This window comes from Cherax quadricarinatus, chromosome 66 (assembly GCF_038502225.1).
Source record: "Cherax quadricarinatus isolate ZL_2023a chromosome 66, ASM3850222v1, whole genome shotgun sequence".
Taxonomy (NCBI): Eukaryota; Metazoa; Arthropoda; class Malacostraca; order Decapoda; family Parastacidae; genus Cherax; species Cherax quadricarinatus.
In genome coordinates this window covers 17,182,678-17,202,970 of record NC_091357.1, presented here as the reverse complement: position 1 = coordinate 17,202,970, position 20,293 = coordinate 17,182,678, and the positions used below count along the sequence as shown (strand labels likewise).

Below are 20,293 nucleotides of genomic sequence, written 5' to 3'. Positions count from 1 at the left end.
GGTTATATCTTATTTCCGGTTGCTGATGTCGTATACACACTTCCATGTTTTTGGAAAACTTTGATGACTTACCCTCCCAGCTTTTCATTTGGGGTTCCTTTTATTGCTTTTGGCTGGATTTTTGACATACTGTACTTTCATCATTATGAATTAATTTGAATATTTGTATATAGTAACTTCCCCTTGACCATACAAAGGTTAAAGTAACCATTGGCTGGGCAGTGGAAAAGTTCACACTAACCCTCTGGACATCTTGATATAGCCTAAACAATAAAGTGAAGGTTGAACATGGTAACTGTTATGACATTGCATTTTAGCCCAAATAGGTATAAGTATAGGGAGTAACATACCAAGACTGTTACTTCTAAATCCTGTTATTGGTAGTTCTTGACAGGGATGACTGAGTTACTGGCTCAAGCATTTGATTATGAAAAGTTGCATATGATATTACACTTGTTCGTCATGTGTTTGTGTTTGTTGAGCTAGCAGGGAGATGAACTTAAGTCAATCTCAGTCTTAGGAGTTCCAGGGCATATACAGTGGACCCCCGGTTTACGATCAGCTCCCAATGCGAGCAGTTATGTAAGTGTATTTATGTAAGTGTGTTTGTATGTGTGTTTCTGGGTCTGAAATGGACTAATCTAATTCACAATATTCCTTATGGGAACAAATTTGGTCAGTACTGGCACCTGAACATACTTCTGGAATGAAATAATATCGTAAACCGGGGGTCCACTGTATTGGAGATTCTTTACATGCATCCACACTGATGTGTGTATCTAGCAGTTGTGTGCAAATGAATATAAACAAGTGACTTCCTGGAAAAAAGTGACCTGATATCTTAGAGGTTATACCTGCAGGATTCCAATTCCTGTTGTTTTGTGACTGTGATGTGTGTTAATGGAGAGATGTACAGCCATTGTCTAGGATAGTAACAGGATGACTCTAAAATACACGTAGCATAAACTAAGTATTAATGATGAATTTCTTATGTTTTTACCAGATGATAACTATGCTGAACTGGTAAAAAATTTACTTAGTTTTTTGCTTAATTAATTTTTATTACAATTGTATAATATGTATTCTTATACAATAAATATTAGAAAGTCAATACGTATTTCAACTTAGGCCAGTGATAAACTAATAATTCTTCTTCTTTTTTTTTTTTTTTTTGCAGTCATTGAGCTATCTACCCTTTAAGGGCAGTGTGAACCTAAAGAATGCTGATACATGCCTTCATCTTATCGAATATTATGGTTTACACCCGAATCTGATTCCCGAGGCACCATACAGGGTCAGTTACTCTTGTATTACAGCAAATTCCTCTACCTGAAGATGAAAGGAATAAATGAATGAATTGGAGGTACAGCGCAGAGTAATACAGTAGGGCTCCCAGATTATGACATTATAGAATTCCTGAAAATTGTTAATGGGTGTTCTTCCATGAAACTTTGATGATTAATTAGCATTTGGAGGGTTTGATCTTTGAGCAGTCAGGAGTCAGTGTTACAACAGCACTATAATATAGTGTATTGCCACTAAATATTAACCCTTTGACTGTTTTGGTCGTATATATATACGTCTTACGAGCCACCGTTTTTGACGTATATATATGTACTCATAAATTCTAGCGGCTTCAAATCAAGCAGGAGAAAGCTGGTAGGCCCACATGTGAGAGAATGGGTCTGTGTGGTCAGTGTGCACCACATAAAAAAATCCTGCATCACGCAGTGCATAATGAGAAAAAAACTGACCATTTTTTTTATTAAATTGCCGACTTTGTGGTCTATTTTCGTTTAGTATTTATGGTTGTATTCTCATTTTCTTGGTCTCATTTGATAGAATGGAAAACACATTATAGAAATAGAGGTGATTTTGATTGGTTTTACTATGAAAAGAACCTTGAAATGGAGCTCAAATTAGGGAAAATGTTTGATTTTTTGCCGGTTCAAAAGTAAACAAACGATGCCATTTTCCAATAAATGTCCAAGTAGCCATTCTGATATGCAGTCATGAATGGGTTGACATTATTTATACAATTATTACAATATTGCAGTAGTCTGCATAACAGTAAATCTTCTATTTTTTGTTTGAATAATAATTCATAATAGAAAGCAAGAGTAATATCAGAGGGGCTTGGAGACGTGACTGATGAACAAATAAAATGTTATTTTAGAGCCAGGAATGTCTGCATTGTTCATTCTGGACCCTATTTTGAAACTCATATTTTTTAATTTTCGTGAAATTGGCCAAATTGCAAATTTCTAACCACGTTATTGGGTAGTTGAAATCAGTAAATGGGCAGTTTCTTGTACTCCATCGATAGAAAAAAATTGAGTTCTAAAGAAATAACTATGAGTTTGGTCGACTGGAACAATGGAATTAGCCAAAAATAGGGCTCAAAGTGGGCGAAATCGCCGATTCGTAAATATCGCCGAGGTCGCTCACTTCGCGAGAATGTAATTCCGTCAGTTTTCCATCAAATTTTGTTTTTTCTTGGTGTCATTACAATCGGGAAAAGATTCTCTATCATTTCATAAGAATTTTTTTTTTTTTTTTTTAAATTTGGCAACACCAGGAGACACCTCAAGATTTGGGGGTTGCGACAGTCAAGGGGTTAAAGTTACAAATTTCTCACACCTTTGCTTTCTACTGCTTTTAATTGTAAGATGATCTTAAAAGAAAGTTTTTATAAATCTTAGGTTTATGTCTATGCCTAGTACCTTGTTCTGCAGCACTTTCTGTCTTTGATGTTAAACAGCTAGTATTAAAACTTGCAGTTCAGAGGGTCATTCATACTGTTATGTTCACACACTTCTGGCAAAGCAGCTATTGGATAAATTAGGGTGATTATGTTTCTTTGGGTCACTCAACCTTGGTAGAAAATCATTAATATGGTATAAGAAAATATATTGTACTTCCCATTTCCAGGACTCAAGTCCGACTATGTGAAAATAACCGGTTTCCCTGAATCCCTTCACTAAATATTACCCTGCTCACACTCCAACAGATCGTCAGGTCCCAAGTACCATTCGTCTCCATTCACTCCTATCTAACACGCTCACGCACGCTTGCTGGAAGTCCAAGCCCCTTACCCACAAAACCTCCTTTACCCCCTCTCTCCAACCCTTTCGAGGACGACCCCTACCCCGCCTTCCTTCCCCTATAGATTTATATGCTTTCCATGTCATTCTACTTTGATCCATTCTCTCTAAATGACCAAACCACCTCAACAACCCCTCTTCTGCCCTCTGACTAATACTTTTATTAACTCCACACCTTCTCCTAATTTCCACACTCCGAATTTTCTGCATAATATTTACACCACACATTGTAGTAGGTTGGTAGACAGCAACCACCCAGGGAGGTACTACCGTCCTGCCAAGTGAGTGTAAAACGAAGCCTGTGATTGTTTTACATGATGGTAGGATTGCTGATGTCTTTTGTCTGTCTCATAAATATGCAAGATTACAGGCATGTCTTGCTACTTCTACTTACACTTAGGTCACACTACACATACATGTACACATTTATTTATACACACTCATCTGAGTTTTCTTTGATTTTATCTTAATAGTTCTTGGTCTTATTAATTTTCCTTTTATATCCATGGGGAAGTGGAATTAGAATCTTTCCTCCGTAAGCCATGCGTGTTGTAAAAGTCAACTAAAATGCCGGGAACAATGGGCTAGTAACCCCTTTTCCTGTAAAGATTACTAAAAAGAATAAGAAGAAGAAAATTGTCAAAGTGGGAAGTCTGAATGTGCGTGGATGTTGTGCAGATGATAAGAAAGAGATGATTGTGGATGTTATGAATGAGAAGAAGCTGGATGTCCTGGCTTTAAGTGAAACAAAGCTGAAGGGGGTGGGAGAGTTTCAGTGGAGAGGAATAAATGGGATTAGGTCAGGGGTTTCAAATAGAGTTAGAGCTAAAGAAGGAGTAGCAATAATGTTGAAGGATAAGCTATGGCAGGAAAAGAGGGACTATAAATGTGTAAATTCAAGGATTATGTGGAGTAAAATAAAGATTGGATGTGAAAAGTGGGTTATAATAAGCGTGTATGCACCTGGAGAAGAGAGAAGTGTAGAGGAGAGAGAGAGATTTTGGGAAATGTTGAGTGAATGCGTGGGGAGTTTTGAATCAAGTGTGAGAGTAATGGTGGTTGGGGATTTCAATGCTAAAGTGGGTAAAAATGTTATGGAAGGAGTAGTAGGTAAATTTGGGGTGCCAGGGGTAAATGTAAATGGGGAGCCTTTAATTGAGCTATGTGTAGAAAGAAATTTGGTAATAAGTAATACATATTTTATGAAAAAGAGGATAAATAAATATACAAGGTATGATGTAGCACGTAATGAAAGTAGTTTATTAGATTATGTATTGGTGGACAAAAGGTTGATGGGTAGGCTCCAGGATGTACATGTTTATAGAGGGGCAACTGATATATCGGATCATTATTTAGTTGTAGCTACAGTTAGAGTAAGAGGTAGATGGGAAAAGAGGAAGGTGGCAACAACAAGTAAGAGGGAGGTGAAAGTGTATAAACTAAGGGAGGAGGAAGTTCGGGTGAGATATAAGCGACTATTGGCAGAAAGGTGGGCTAGTGCAAAGATGAGTAGTGGGGGGGTTGAAGAGGGTTGGAATAGTTTTAAAAATGCAGTATTAGAATGTGGGGCAGAAGTTTGTGGTTATAGGAGGGTGGGGGCAGGAGGAAAGAGGAGTGATTGGTGGAATGATGAAGTAAAGGGTGTGATAAAAGAGAAAAAGGTAGCTTATGAGAGGTTTTTACAAAGCAGAAGTGTTATAAGAAGAGCAGAGTATATGGAGAGTAAAAGAAAGGTAAAGAGAGTGGTGAGAGAGTGCAAAAGGAGAGCAGATGATAGAGTGGGAGAGGCACTGTCAAGAAATTTTAATGAAAATAAGAAAAAATTTTGGAGTGAGTTAAACAAGTTAAGAAAGCCTAGGGAAAATATGGATTTGTCAGTTAAAAACAGAGTAGGGGAGTTAGTAGATGGGGAGATGGAGGTATTGGGTAGATGGCGAGAATATTTTGAGGAACTTTTAAATGTTAAGGAAGAAACAGAGGCAGTAATTTCATGCACTGGTCAGGGAGGTATACCATCTTTTAGGAGTGAAGAAGAGCAGAATGTAAGTGTGGGGGAGGTACGTGAGGCATTACGTAAAATGAAAGGGGGTAAAGCAGCTGGAACTGATGGGATCATGACAGAAATGTTAAAAGCAGGGGGGGATATAGTGTTGGAGTGGTTGGTACTTTTGTTTAATAAATGTATGAAAGAGGGGAAGGTACCTAGGGATTGGCAGAGAGCATGTATAGTCCCTTTATATAAAGGGAAAGGGGACAAAAGAGACTGTAAAAATTATAGAGGAATAAGCTTACTGAGTATACCAGGAAAAGTGTACGGTAGGGTTATAATTGAAAGAATTAGAGGTAAGACAGAATGTAGGATTGCGGATGAGCAAGGAGGTTTTAGAGTGGGTAGGGGATGTGTAGATCAGGTGTTTACATTGAAGCATATATGTGAACAGTATTTAGATAAAGATAGGGAAGTTTTTATTGCATTTATGGATTTAGAAAAGGCATATGATAGAGTGGATAGAGGAGCAATGTGGCAGATGTTGCAAGTATATGGAATAGGTGGTAAGTTATTAAATGCTGTAAAGAGTTTTTATGAGGATAGTGAGGCTCAGGTTAGGGTGTGTAGAAGAGAGGGAGACTACTTCCCGGTAAAAGTAGGTCTTAGACAGGGATGTGTAATGTCACCATGGTTGTTTAATATATTTATAGATGGGGTTGTAAAGGAAGTAAATGCTAGGGTGTTTGGGAGAGGGGTGGGATTAAATTATGGGGAATCAAATTCAAAATGGGAATTGACACAGTTACTTTTTGCTGATGATACTGTGCTTATGGGAGATTCTAAAGAAAAATTGCAAAGGTTAGTGGATGAGTTTGGGAATGTGTGTAAAGGTAGAAAGTTGAAAGTGAACATAGAAAAGAGTAAGGTGATGAGGGTGTCAAATGATTTGGATAAAGAAAAATTGGATATCAAATTGGGGAGGAGGAGTATGGAAGAAGTGAATGTTTTCAGATACTTGGGAGTTGACGTGTCGGCGGATGGATTTATGAAGGATGAGGTTAATCATAGAATTGATGAGGGAAAAAAGGTGAGTGGTGCGTTGAGGTATATGTGGAGTCAAAAAACGTTATCTATGGAGGCAAAGAAGGGTATGTATGAAAGTATAGTAGTACCAACACTCTTATATGGGTGTGAAGCTTGGGTGGTAAATGCAGCAGCGAGGAGACGGTTGGAGGCAGTGGAGATGTCCTGTTTAAGGGCAATGTGTGGTGTAAATATTATGCAGAAAATTCGGAGTGTGGAAATTAGGAGAAGGTGTGGAGTTAATAAAAGTATTAGTCAGAGGGCAGAGGAGGGGTTGTTGAGGTGGTTTGGTCATTTAGAGAGAATGGATCAAAGTAGAATGACATGGAAAGCATATAAATCTATAGGGGAAGGAAGGCGGGGTAGGGGTCGTCCTCGAAAGGGTTGGAGAGAGGGGGTAAAGGAGGTTTTGTGGGTAAGGGGCTTGGACTTCCAGCAAGCGTGCGTGAGCGTGTTAGATAGGAGTGAATGGAGACGAATGGTACTTGGGACCTGACGATCTGTTGGAGTGTGAGCAGGGTAATATTTAGTGAAGGGATTCAGGGAAACCGGTTATTTTCATATAGTCGGACTTGAGTCCTGGAAATGGGAAGTACAATGCCTGCACTTTAAAGGAGGGGTTTGGGATATTGGCAGTTTGGAGGGATATGTTGTGTATCTTTATATGTGTATGCTTCTAGACTGTTGTATTCTGAGCACCTCTGCAAAAACAGTGATAATGTGCGAGTGTGGTGAAAGTGTTGAATGATGATGAAAGTATTTTCTTTTTGGGGATTTTCTTTCTTTTTTGGGTCACCCTGCCTCGGTGGGAGACGGCCGACTTGTTGAAAAAAAAAAAAAAAAAAAAATTGCCCTTAAACAGGAAGTACAATGCCTGCACTTTAAAGGAGGGGTTTGGGATATTGGCAGTTTGGAGGGATATGTTGTGTATCTTTATATGTGTATGCTTCTAGACTGTTGTATTCTGAGCACCTCTGCAAAAACAGTGATAATGTGCGAGTGTGGTGAAAGTGTTGAATGATGATGAAAGTATTTTCTTTTTGGGGATTTTCTTTCTTTTTTTTGGGTCACCCTGCCTCGGTGGGAGACGGCCGACTTGTTGAAAAAAAAAAAAAAAAAAAAAAAAAATATATATATATTTATTTTTATTTGTGATAATCTTATTTCTACCTTATTCAGCATCAGAATGCTTGAGCAAGTAATTAACTAGGTACAGAGGAAAACATGTACTGTACTGTAGTTGATACACTGTGCACATAGTTTTCTTCAGCTATTTCCTAATATTTTATTTTTACTACACCCATTAGATTTTTCTTGGACGGTGGGTGGTGGAGGGCCAACGTGAGCTAATTGACAAGTATTCACTAAAGAGAAGAACTTACATTGGTAGTACATCAATGGATGCACAACTGTCTTTCATAATGGCCAACTACGCCAAAGTACAGCCTGGCGAAGTAGTGGTAGATCCCTTTGTGGGCACAGGTGCGAGTCAGACTTCTATACAATTTATTTTATTTCACTGCAGTATTAAATATTGGCATAATTGTAATTAGAGAAAAGGGGAGAATTTTAAAGTAGAAACAAAGTTCATATGTTAATTATTCCAACCATAATAAAAAATTTGATTCTCATTGTGAAAATTAAGTAATCTCATTTTTTCAAAGGCAATCTAAATTTTTTTTTTTTTACCACTACAGTATATGAATGGCAGTTTAAGTATTTTGGTTAACCAAATTTATAACTAGCTCTCCAGAAGATGGCTGAAGAGCTTCTGGAAAATGTGTGTATTAATAATGCCTCCAAAACTTGTCACCAGTTAATTTATGAGATTAAAAGCCTTTTGAGTACACCAGAGTCATTAAAGCTGCAATCCACTTAGACACTCACACTAAGATATTGACTAAAGTAAACAAATACAAATCTCTGTATTTATAAACAGGTGAATTATTATTTTTGCCACATTCATTTTTGTGCTCACCTATTGATTATATTGTTTGAGCAGAAATATCTGTGCATTTTACTAGGAAACACTCCTCAGGTATTGGTTATCAGCAGTATGCAAGATCTGCTGGTGATTTTGTACTACATGTGTGTTAATTTCTACATGAATGAAATATCTGCTTTTCACAATATATCCTGTCCATAGTTCACATATTCTCCTTCAATATTTGTTCATTTTTTCTCAGGATCTATACTGGTGTCAGCTGCTCACTGTGGCGCATATGTATGGGGATGGGACATTGATTACCTCACCCTACATGCTCGAACAAAACCTACTCGTCACAGCCAGGTATTAGTTATTAATGAAATCAGTTTTAAGTTCAGTATATACTTATCAGTGCTTATATTAAGCACAATAAGCTCTTGACTGCAATGTGAAGGTTATGTTCTTTGAAAATGGCATATAATAGAATATAGAGATAACTGATTTGAAAGATATATGGGAAGAATATGCCATACCACCTTTTTCTTTTTAAATTCTACATTAAAAATAATACAGTTTATTGTACCTTACATTGTGTTAGTCATTTCTGGAGGCATTTGAAGTGTTTGGAAGATTAATGTGGGCCTACTGGATTGAACTGGATTTAGTGAGATTTATCAGTTGACATATCCACTACATGTAAACACTTGAAAATTAAAGGCCCATTCTATGATTTTATGAGTATGCAATATGTTTTGGTAGTCAGTGCTTCCCTGATGGCTGTGTCTCAGTCAGGTACTACAAATTTTCTCAGTTAAATACTTTTATTATCAGTTAACACATGCTAAAAATAAATTAGAAATACAGCTAGAGTTGGTACATGACAGGGGAATGTATAATTACAGGGTAATTAATGTCAGTTTATGATACTGGCTTACTAACCTTTAAGATAAGATAAGATAAGATTTCGTTCGGATTTTTAACCCCGGAGGGTTAGCCACCCAGGATAACCCAAGAAAGTCAGTGCGTCATCGAGGACTGTCTAACTTAATGTTTTTGTAATGCCTTGAATATTCCCTTCAGACTTTTTTTTATGCAGATGCTTTAAATAAGTTAAGCATTTATAGTCTATAAGTTTTGGAAAACATTAGTTTTATAAAAATAATGTCTAATTTACATGATTTACTTGCTCAGCAAGAATATCAAGAGGCTGGAGGGGCACTGCTCATGGCCCAAAGTATGTTGAGAAAATCTACAAAGGGAATTACATAAATTCTGCAGATTACTTTTTTTTTTTTTTTGAATTTAAAGAGTGTAATAGCAATTGTTTTCATTCTATGAATCTTTAGTTGCACTTGTTTTCAATAGTTAAGAAAGTCGGGTAGTTCAAATGTGCCTTAATCGAGGGTTTGAAGGTTTAATTTTTACCACCTGAAAGCATATATACCCTCCAGCATTTTATGACTCCATACCCTAGGAACCTGAATGAGGAAGACAGTTTTTATTTTTATATCTCCTTATTTGGCAATGGTGTATTTTAGAAGAAAAAGACATACATTAGTTTAGTCACTGAGTGTTAAAGTATGTTAGCCAATTCATCAGTGTCAATTAGGATGTAGGCTTCATTTTATATTTGTGAACATTGTAAAACTTTGGATTTAGGTATTTTTTTACTTTGATTATGATGATGAGGGGAAAAGGGTGAGTGGCACTTAGGAGTCTGTGGAGACAAAGAACTTTGTCCTTGGAGGCAAAGAGGGGAATGTATGAGAGTATAGTTTTACCAACGCTCTTATATGGGTGTGAAGCATGGGTGATGAATGTTGCAGCGAGGAGAAGGCTGGAGGCAGTGGAGATGTCATGTCTGAGGGCAATGTGTGGTGTGAATATAATGCAGAGAATTCGTAGTTTGGAAGTTAGGAGGAGGTGCGGGATTACCAAAACTGTTGTCCAGAGGGCTGAGGAAGGGTTGTTGAGGTGGTTCGGACATGTAGAGAATGGAGCGAAACAGAATGACTTTAAGAGTGTATCAGTCTGTAGTGGAAGGAAGGCGGGGTAGGGGTTGGCCTAGGAAAGGTTGGAGGGAGGGGGTAAAGGAGGTTTTGTGTGCGAGGGGCTTGGACTTCCGGCGGGCATGCATGAGCGTGTTTGATAGGAGTGAATGGAGACAAATGGTTTTTAATACTTGACGTGCTGTTGGAGTGTGAGCAAAGTAACATTTATGAAGGGATTCAGGGAAACCAGCAGGCCGGACTTGAGTCCTGGAGATGGGAAGTACAGTGCCTGCACTCTGAAGGAGGGGTGTTAATGTTGCAGTTTAAAAACTGTAGTGTAAAGCACCATATTGATCATAAGGTGTTCTGTTGACTGAGAAAATCCATAAATTTCCATAAATGGGATGTGGATGCTGTGATAATGAAGGATACTTTATCGAAGAAATTGGAGCTACCTTTCCTTTACTTGGATCAGACCTAATTAGCTTCCATTTCCCAGGCAATATGACCTCTTCAGGTTTAGTAATTTCCAGTAAATATAATGGTGATATTATTAATATCATAGGTAGTAGGTTGGTAGACAGCAACCGCCCAGGGAGGTACTACCGTCCTGCCAAGTGTGTAAAACGAAAGCCTGTAATTGTTTTACATAATGGTAGGATTGCTGGTGTCCTTTTCTCTGTCTCATAAACATGCAAGATTTCAGGTACGTCTTGCTACTTCTACTTACACTTAGGTCACACTACACATACATGTACAAGCATATATATACACACCCCTCTGGGTTTTCTGCTATTTTCTTTCTAGTTCTTGTTCTTGTTTATTTCCCCTTACCTCCATGGGGAAGTGGAACAGAATTCTTCCTCTGTAAGCCATGCGTGTTGTAAGAAGCGGCTAAAATGCCGGGAGCAAGGGGCTAGTAACCCCTTCTCCTGTATAAATTACTAAGTTTAAAAAGAGAAACTTTTGTTTTTCTTTTTGGGCCACCCTGCCTCAGTGGGATACGGCCGGTTTGATGAAAAAAAAAATATTAATATGGAAAAAGCTTTTCAGAATATTTAAATGACATAATTTTTACTTTGATGGTATGGTTCTCACTACATGTTCTAGTGTGGGGTAGCTTAAATAATGCCTTGTAAAGTTTAGGGGAATACTTACATTCATGATTGGTTGTCCTCAGTCTCTGAAATCTTTTCACCAACCCTCTCAACAGGTTATTTAAACTGCTGTTACAAAAATAGGGATATATTCTAGACAGGGATATACAGAATATACAAGTTAAACATTTTCCTATTTGTAACAAAAGGATACACACCCTTAGCTGCTCAGCCAGTCCAGTCACATGGTCCATCTGAAACAATTAGTACTCCATTCTTTCTGATGATCTTAACCCAGTGTTTTGACACACTGTAGTCACCCTGGGTATAATGGTTACATCATATTCAATTACAAACCTTACCTCTTGGAGGAGGTCTTACCATGCTGGCACCACCACCACAAAAGTAGGAGCCAGCTAGCCTATCCCATCTATCCAACAATGACAAACAAAACACTTTTGACATGCCCAATTCTTTAGCTACTACAATAATAGTTTTGTTTTTCCATTACTACACCTTATTTTACTTTAAAAAAAAAATACAAACTTTATAATTTACTTTCCTGGTGTCTTTTTTCTGTCTCATAAACATTCAAGGTTTCAGATATGTCTTGCTAATTCTTCTTACACTTAGGTCACACTACACATGCATGTACAAGCATGCATGCATATATACGTATTTTTTTTTTTTTTTCAACAAGTCGGCCATCTCCCACCGAGGCAGGGTGACCCAAAAAAGAAAGAAAATCCCCAAAAAGAAAATACTTTCATCATCATTCAACACTTTCACCACACTCACACATTATCACTGCTTTTGCAGAGGTGCTCAGAATACAACAGTTCAGAAGCATATACGTATAAAGATACACAACATATCCCTCCAAACTGCCAATATATTCTCCATGGGGAAGTAGAACAGAATTCTTCCTCCGTAAGGCATGCATATCGTAAGAGGTGACTAAAATACCAGGAGCAAGGGGTTAGTAACCCCCTTCTCCTGTATACATTACTAAAGTTTAAGAGAAACTTTTGTTTTTCTTTTTGGACCACCCTGCCTCAGTGGGATACAGCTGATTTGTTGAAAGAAGAATAATATACGGGTACTGTACTGTGTATTATTTAAGAGGGGTTAAGGTATAAATAGTGAAGACAATTGTCTGCCTTAACAGAAGCAACGTACGGCAGGGGAATCTATATCAAGCAACCTGAAACAGTATGGACTAGAGCACCGATACATGGATGTCGTGGTAATGGATAATGCAAGACCATTCTGGAGAGGTATTCCCTATGTCGATGCCATTATTACTGACCGTAAGTGTGTTGTTTATTGCTATCATGTTTAACTAAAGCTCACATGCTTTTGACAGCTACTGTATTTGTAATATCTAAAAAATTTGCTATCCTTCAAATATTTGCTCCCCTTTTTAATTTTCTCTTTTGTTTGTCTATACATATTGTACTCTTATACACACTTATTAACCTTCCTTCTGACAGACTAGCTCCACTTGTTCTTCATATATTATTATATGTATATTCATTGGGAAGTGCTAAACCCATAGGGATCCTACAGCACCTGGGTACTAGAAAGTACTCAGGCTTGATCCATGGAAGGGAAAAGGTAGCTTCACTTCTTTCAATGAAGAGTCTTTGCAGAGCTTGTTCCTCATAAACATTGACCTGATTAATGTAAAATCTAATACAAATCATTATTTGGATGGGATAAATCACTCTTGTCCAAATATGGTAGACATTTATATTTCATGCAGGTTACATTCCTGAAAATTGCTCTGCCATTGATTTCTGTGAGTTATAGAGTGAAAAAAAATGTGAGAAAATTAAGGCAGTGTTCATCATATTTTCATTTCTAAGGCCTAGAGGAAGTTGGTTGATAAATTAAATTCCTGTGCAACACCTGGATATCTTTATTTTGAAGAGGTTTCACCAACCAGCATATTCCTTCCACAGAAAGTGGAAAGTGTGAATATGTATGACCCTCAAAACCACCAGTATCCTACAGAGCCATACAGTAGCTTATTGCACAACATTCTTGTTTGAAACGGTAAAAAGTGGCAAGAAAATTTGATCTTACCTTCCATTCCTTGCTCCTTGTTGCTACAGAAGTGTGTAGATATAGTTGATGTGGCCCTTATCAGCCATTCTCATTCGTGTCAGCTAGATGTCCAAGCCACTAAACATCAACCTGCTTCACCTCTCTCTAGCGAACTCTTTCTGATACGTTCCTTACATCTATCTACCCCAGATTTATACAACCAGCAACCATTAACTCTTGGTCAAATTATCATTCTTTTTCATTTCTAAATGACCAAACCAACTCAGCCACTACACCATCCTTTAAGTTATACCTTTTGTACCACTACATTTTTGTATTTCTTATTTTTTTTTTTTTCACACTGGCCGATTCCCACCAAGGCAGGGTGGCCTGAAAAAGAAAAACTTTCACCATCATTCACTCCATCACTGTCTTGCCAGAAGGGTGCTTTACACTACAGTTTTTAAACTGCAACATTAACACCCCTCCTTCAGAGTGCAGGCACTGTACTTCCCATCTCCAGGACTCAAGTCCGGCCTGCCGGTTTCCCTGAACCCCTTCATAAATGTTACTTTGCTCACACTCCAACAGCACGTCAAGTATTAAAAACCATTTGTCTCCATTCACTCCTATCAAACACGCTCACGCATGCCTGCTGGAAGTCCAAGCCCCTCGCACACAAAACCTCCTTTACCCCCTCCCTCCAACCTTTCCTAGGCTGACCCCTACCCCGCCTTCCTTCCACTACAGACTGATACACTCTTGAAGTCATTCTGTTTCGCTCCATTCGCTCTACATGTCCGAACCACCTCAACAACCCTTCCTCAGCCCTCTGGACAACAGTTTTGGTAATCCCGCACCTCCTCCTAACTTCCAAACTACGAATTCTCTGCATTATATTCACACCACACATTGCCCTCAGACATGACATCTCCACTGCCTCCAGCCTTCTCCTCGCTGCAACATTCATCACCCATGCTTCACACCCATATAAGAGCGTTGGTAAAACTATACTCTCATACATTCCCCTCTTTGCCTCCAAGGACAAAGTTCTTTGTCTCCACAGACTCCTAAGTGCACCACTCACCCTTTTCCCCTCATCAGTTCTATGATTCACCTCATCTTTCATAGACCCATCCGCTGACACGTCCACTCGCAAATATCTGAATACATTCACCTCCTCCATACTCTCTCCCTCCAATCTGATATCCAATCTTTCATCACCTAATCTTTTTGTTATCCTCATAACCTTACTCTTTCCTGTATTCACTTTTAATTTTCTTCTTTTGCACACCCTACCAAATTCATCCACCAATCTCTGCAACTTCTCTTCAGAATCTCTCAAGAGCACAGTGTCAGCAGCAAAGAGCAACTGTGACAACTCCCACTGTATGTGTGATTCTTTATCTTTTAACTCCACGCCTCTTGCCAAGACCCTTGCATTTACTTCTCTTACAACCCCATCTATAAATATATTGAACAACCACGGTGACATCACACATCCTTGTCTAAGGCCTACTTTTACTGGGAAATAATTTCCCTCTTTCCTACATACTCTAACTTGAGCCTCACTATCCTCGTAAAAACTCTTCACTGCTTTCAGTAACCTACCTCCTACACCATACACCTGCAACATCTGCCACATTGCCCCCCTATCCACCCTGTCATATGCCTTTTCCAAATCCATAAATGCCACAAAGACCTCTTTAGCCTTATCTAAATACTGTTCACTTATATGTTTCACTGTAAACATCTGGTCCACACACCCCCTACCTTTCCTAAAGCCTCCTTGTTCATCTGCTATCCTATTCTCCGTCTTACTCTTAATTCTTTCAATAATAACTCTACCATACACTTTACCAAGTATACTCAACAGACTTATCCCCCTATAATTTTTGCACTCCCCTTTGTCCCCTTTGTCTTTATACAAAGGAACTATGCATGCTCTCTGCCAATCCCTAGGTACCTTACCCTCTTCCATACATTTATTAAATAATTGCACTAACTACTCCAAAACTATTTCTTATTCTGTGCATAATATTCACACCACTCATTAATCTTAAATACTATATCTGAAAGTAATGTAATGTAATGTATTTCCCATTTTTGTTCAGCCCCATATGGAATTCGAGAATCAACAGAACGAGTGGGAACCCTCAGAGAGCCAAAATCAAATGAAGAAGGGACCATACAACAGACATCCGCCCCACATTTTCCCTCGAAGATCACTTACAGCCTATCAGATGTTTTTCGTGACTTGATCAACTTTGCTGCTACTCACCTGGTAATTGGTGGTAGACTAGTTTTTTGGCTTCCAGTAATAAGGTTAGTATCATGCAAGTGACTTGTAATATTAACGTGTGTATTTAGTAATATTTCACTGTTACTTGTGTGCACGAATATGCCAACACCAAAAATTCTTGTTTTCCTCATTGATATACACAGTACAATATTTATTTAATAAAATGGATGGTTTACAATTACCAAAGAATATGTTCTGACAAAAAAAATATAGTGAACTTTTATTTATCCAGTTCACTAAATTCCCATGCAAAATGATTTTCTTATCCACATGACTATTTATCCAAACACCTGCCTTGTATTATTATTATACTCACTGGGAAGTGCTAAGCATAAGGGATCACAAACACCAGGGGTATGAGAGGGGTAGGTGATAATCAGGTTTAATCCAAGAAGAGGGTAGCTGCACTTCCTTGGATTAAGTCTTTGCCATCGTCAAGGCACCCCTCTTGAAGGGACATACATGTCTGCCTGTCCTGTAAACTTTGAAAAATTCCCAGATAATCCAGTTTAGACCTTCCCTTCCTTGGATCACACCTGAATGCCTCCCATTCCCTAGGTGCTGTATGATCTTTAGAGGTTTAGTGCTTCCCAAGGAATAAAACATGAAAAACCATCTTAGAGATCATGGAAATAAACAAAATTTATTAGATCAAGTATATTTTTAGTACTTAGTTTATTTATTTATTTATTTTTTTAAAAACACCATTTGCAGGACTGTAACTATTGTATCATTCATGGGTCTATTGTATAAATGGTATAGTAAAACTTCACATAATGTGAGGGTTAGATTCCTGAAATTGGCACTATGTAATGAGAATAATAGCTTTTTTTTTTTTTTAATTTCTTAGTTTATTTAACCCTTTCAGGGTCCGTCCCGTAGATCTACGGCTTTATGTTCAGGGTCCAAACCGTAGATCTACGCCATGAGCTCAGCTCACTCTGATAAACTGTGAGTGGTACATTTGGGCCTAGATATGAGAGAATACATCTATGTGGTATGTGTGCACCACATAAAACAGATCCTGCGGCACACTGTGTATAATGAGAGAAAAAAAATGAAATCATGATTTTTCGATTAAAACAGCAACTTTGCAGTGTTTTTTCGTATGTTTTTTATAGTTGTATTTGCGATTTCTTGGTCTCATTTGATAGAATGGAAGACATATTACAGAAATAGAGATGATTTTGATTGGTTTTAGCATTGGAAATGGCTTGAAACTGAGCTCAAAGTAGCGGAAATGTTAAATTTTTGCCGATATTCAAGAGTAAACAAACGACCTCACACGTCTAATACACGTCAGCTGGTGGGTCTAATATACATTCACAAATATGGTGATGATAATTATACAATTATTACAGTATTGCATAACAGTAAATCTTCTATTTTTTGGTGTGAATAAAAATTCATTAGGTGAATAAAAAATCAAAATGGAATTTATTTGTAAAGCCTCAAAACATAACTAATGAACAGAGGAAATGTTAGTTTAGTGCCAGGAATGCCTACATTGTTCATTCTGGACCCTATTTTGAAATTGGAATATTTTGAACTTTGTGTTAAATTGGCCAAATTAACAATTTCCGATCACTTTATTTTGTAGTTGAAACAGTTGACTTGGCGATTTCTTGTGCTCAATCGATACAATAGAAGTAATACTAGTGAAATAGCTAAGAATTTGGTTGATTGGAATAACGTAATTGGCCTAAAATGGGAGTCAAAGTCGGCAAAATTGCCGATTCGTAAATATCGCTGACACATCAAAATTCGCAAGAGCATAATTTCGTCAATTTTCCACCAAATTTCGTACTTTTTGTTTTATTACCTTCACAAAAAGATTCTCTACGATTTCATAAGAAAAAATAACAAATTTTTTTTTTGAAAATTCTTGGACACTGGTGCGTGACTCCAGATTTGGGCCTTGGACCCTGAAAGGGTTAAAACAATTAAGTTTTTGACAAAATATATTGTAGATGTCATTGCTTATTTCATTTATATAAAATTTTTAGGTACTGTGTTGCCATATTAGCTTTGTGTGCCTTTGCTGGAATATTATATTTGTCAATTAACTAAACAGTCATACACTCATAAAACAATAGTTAGTGTATTAAAGCTTTTATCTTCCTATGAAGAGAAGACTACCATGAGAGCTTAATACCAAGCCACCCGTGCTTGGAGCTTCTCTTCAACAGTGAACAAGTTCTTACTGTACACTCCAGCAGACGCCTTATTACCCTCTACAAGACAAGACACCCTCAGGTAAACCTCATTTTTTATTCTAGAGCTAGATTAATTTTCTCTTAAACCTTTCATTGTCAGTGCCGTAGTACTACACCAGGAGCTCAGCTCACTCAGGTAAACTGTGAGTGGTAAATTTGGGCCTAGGTATTGGGTCTATGCAGTAAGTGTGCACCATATAAAAAAATTCCTGTAGCACACAGTGCATGAGAAAAAACTGCAACAGTGTTTTGGTATAAAACAATGACTTGGCAGTGTATTTATGATTGCATTCTCAGTGTCTTGGTCTCAATTGATAAAATGGAAGATATACTACAGAAATAGAGATGATTTTGATTAATTTCAGGACTGAAAATAGCTTGAAATTGAGCTCAAAGTAGTGGAAATGTTTGATTTTTGCCAATATTTAGGAGTAAACAAATCAGGTCACTCATCTAATACATGTCCAACTGGTGGGTCTAATATACATTTATGAATGCACTGATATTATTTATACAGTTATTACAATATTGCATAACAGTAAATCTTCTGTTTTTTTGTGTGTGAATATAAAATCAAAATGGAATTCATATGTGAAGCCTGGGAATGTAACTAATGAACAGAGGAAATGTTATTTTAGTGCCAGGAATGCCTACATTGTTTATTCAGGACCCTAACTTGAAATTGGAATATTTTGAAATTTGTATGAAATTGGCCAAATTACCCATTTCTGATCACTTTATTGGGTAGTTGAAATAGTTGATTGGATGGGTTCTTGTGCTCAGTCGATAAAGTAGAAGACATAGTAGTGAAATACCTAAGAATTTGGTTTACTGGAACAATGTAACTGACCTAAAGTAGGACACAAAGTGGGCAAAATCGCCGATGCAAAAGATTGCTGACAGCAAAATTCGCATTAAGTGTAATTTCGTCAGTTTTCCATCAAATTTTGTACTTTTTATTTTATTACCTTCAGGAAAAGATTCTCTACCATTTCGTAAGAAAAAATAATTTTTTTTTTTTCAATTCTTAGACGCTTTGGATATATCAAATCAGGGGTCGTGATAATGAAGGGGTTAAGTCAAAATATTAATTGAAAAATCATGCACTATTCCAAGTACAGTAAGCCTTTAGCTCAGTTTTTGCTCTTTCAAAGTTTTTTCCTCCAAAAATTGTTATTTGTCAATTGACATGGTAGTTTATTTGTCTGATCATTTACTTCCTAGTAGTGTAAAAAAAAAAAATATCCTGTATATGAAGTTTTTATTGAAGGTTTGGATAGGTAAGGTAAAAGACTCCATTAATATGCTAAAGTTATTTGCATCTCATAATTTTTACTCTATTTTCTTTATCAGTATGTCTAAAGTGTACATGTTCGTAAGCAATATTGCAAACTTCAAAAAATCTCGAAAGTATAAGCTATAGCTTATTTTTTTCTATTTGGCCATAATCACTTGACATGATAGATTTGTTTGGGGGTAGGGGCTAGCACATCCAACATGCATATATGTGTGTGTTAGATAGGAGTGAGTGGAGGCAAGTGGTTTTTATTACTTGACGTGCTGTTGGCGTGTGAGCAAGGTAACAGTTATGAAGGGATTCAGGGTAACTGGTTAGCTGGACGTAAGAGTCCTGGAGATGGTAAGTACACCGCCTGCATTCTGAACAAAGGGTGGGATATTGCAGCTTGTAAAGGGCATCTGAGCTGTAATGTCAGTACACCTCTGGCAAGATGGTTATGGAGTGGTTGTTAGTGAAAGTGTTTCTTCTTTTTCAAGTCGCCCATCGGTTTATTAATTACGTCTCACAATTTTTTTTTTCTCAACACGTCAGCAGTCTCCCATCGAGGCAGGGTGACCCAAAAAAGAAACACTTTCACCATCATTTACATATAATCACTGTCTTTGCACAGGCATTCAGATACAACAGGTGAGATGTCACTCTAAACAGCCAATATCCCAGACCCCTCCTTTAACCACAGGCATTGTATTTCCCACCTCCATGACTCAGTGAATGTAGTATTACAATATATTAAAAATTAAGCACTAAACCAATATGGGTTATAGTGTACTACACTACCATAGTAATAATAGTGTTCACTTAACATTTGCTTGTCACTTACATTATCACTACCACATTAAATATATATCTACGAATCCCTAAATCTGTAAGGATCAAACAGCGCTGCAAGGTTCGTAGAACTACTGGGGAATGGGGAGGTAACCAGGTTTGATCTGAGGGGAGTACAATAGCTCCAAATCATGAATCAAGATACCTTCACCAGCACTTGAGGGGGCCCATTAGAATAATTTTACCTAGTAGACCATTGCAGGCTGAAATTCTAGAGTTCTTTTTTACACTTAATATATTCCCCACAAGGGAAGCTCCTTGATGCTGGTGAGGGGCTCTTGATTTAAGGAATTATATTTGCCGGACTTGGAGATGGGAAGTACAGTGCCTGCACTCTGAAGGAGGGGTGTTAATGTTGCAGTTTAAAAACTGTAGTGTAAAGCACCCTTCTGGCAAGACAGTGGAG

General features: G+C 37.6%; 1 protein-coding gene across 3 annotated transcripts in view; it reads left to right on the top strand.

The window, feature by feature from the left end:
• LOC128704127 (tRNA (guanine(10)-N2)-methyltransferase homolog) overlaps window positions 1-20,293 on the top strand; it is a 35,862-nt gene that overhangs the window by 14,003 nt on the left and 1,566 nt on the right. For all 3 annotated transcript variants that reach the window (XM_053799177.2, XM_053799179.1, XM_053799178.2), the window contains 6 exons: window positions 1,178-1,294; window positions 7,485-7,659; window positions 8,364-8,467; window positions 12,361-12,502; window positions 15,356-15,566; window positions 17,673-17,799. In XM_053799177.2, coding sequence (XP_053655152.1) covers window positions 1,178-1,294; window positions 7,485-7,659; window positions 8,364-8,467; window positions 12,361-12,502; window positions 15,356-15,566; window positions 17,673-17,799 — 876 coding nt within the window. The remainder of the gene's footprint in view (window positions 1-1,177; window positions 1,295-7,484; window positions 7,660-8,363; window positions 8,468-12,360; window positions 12,503-15,355; window positions 15,567-17,672; window positions 17,800-20,293) is intronic.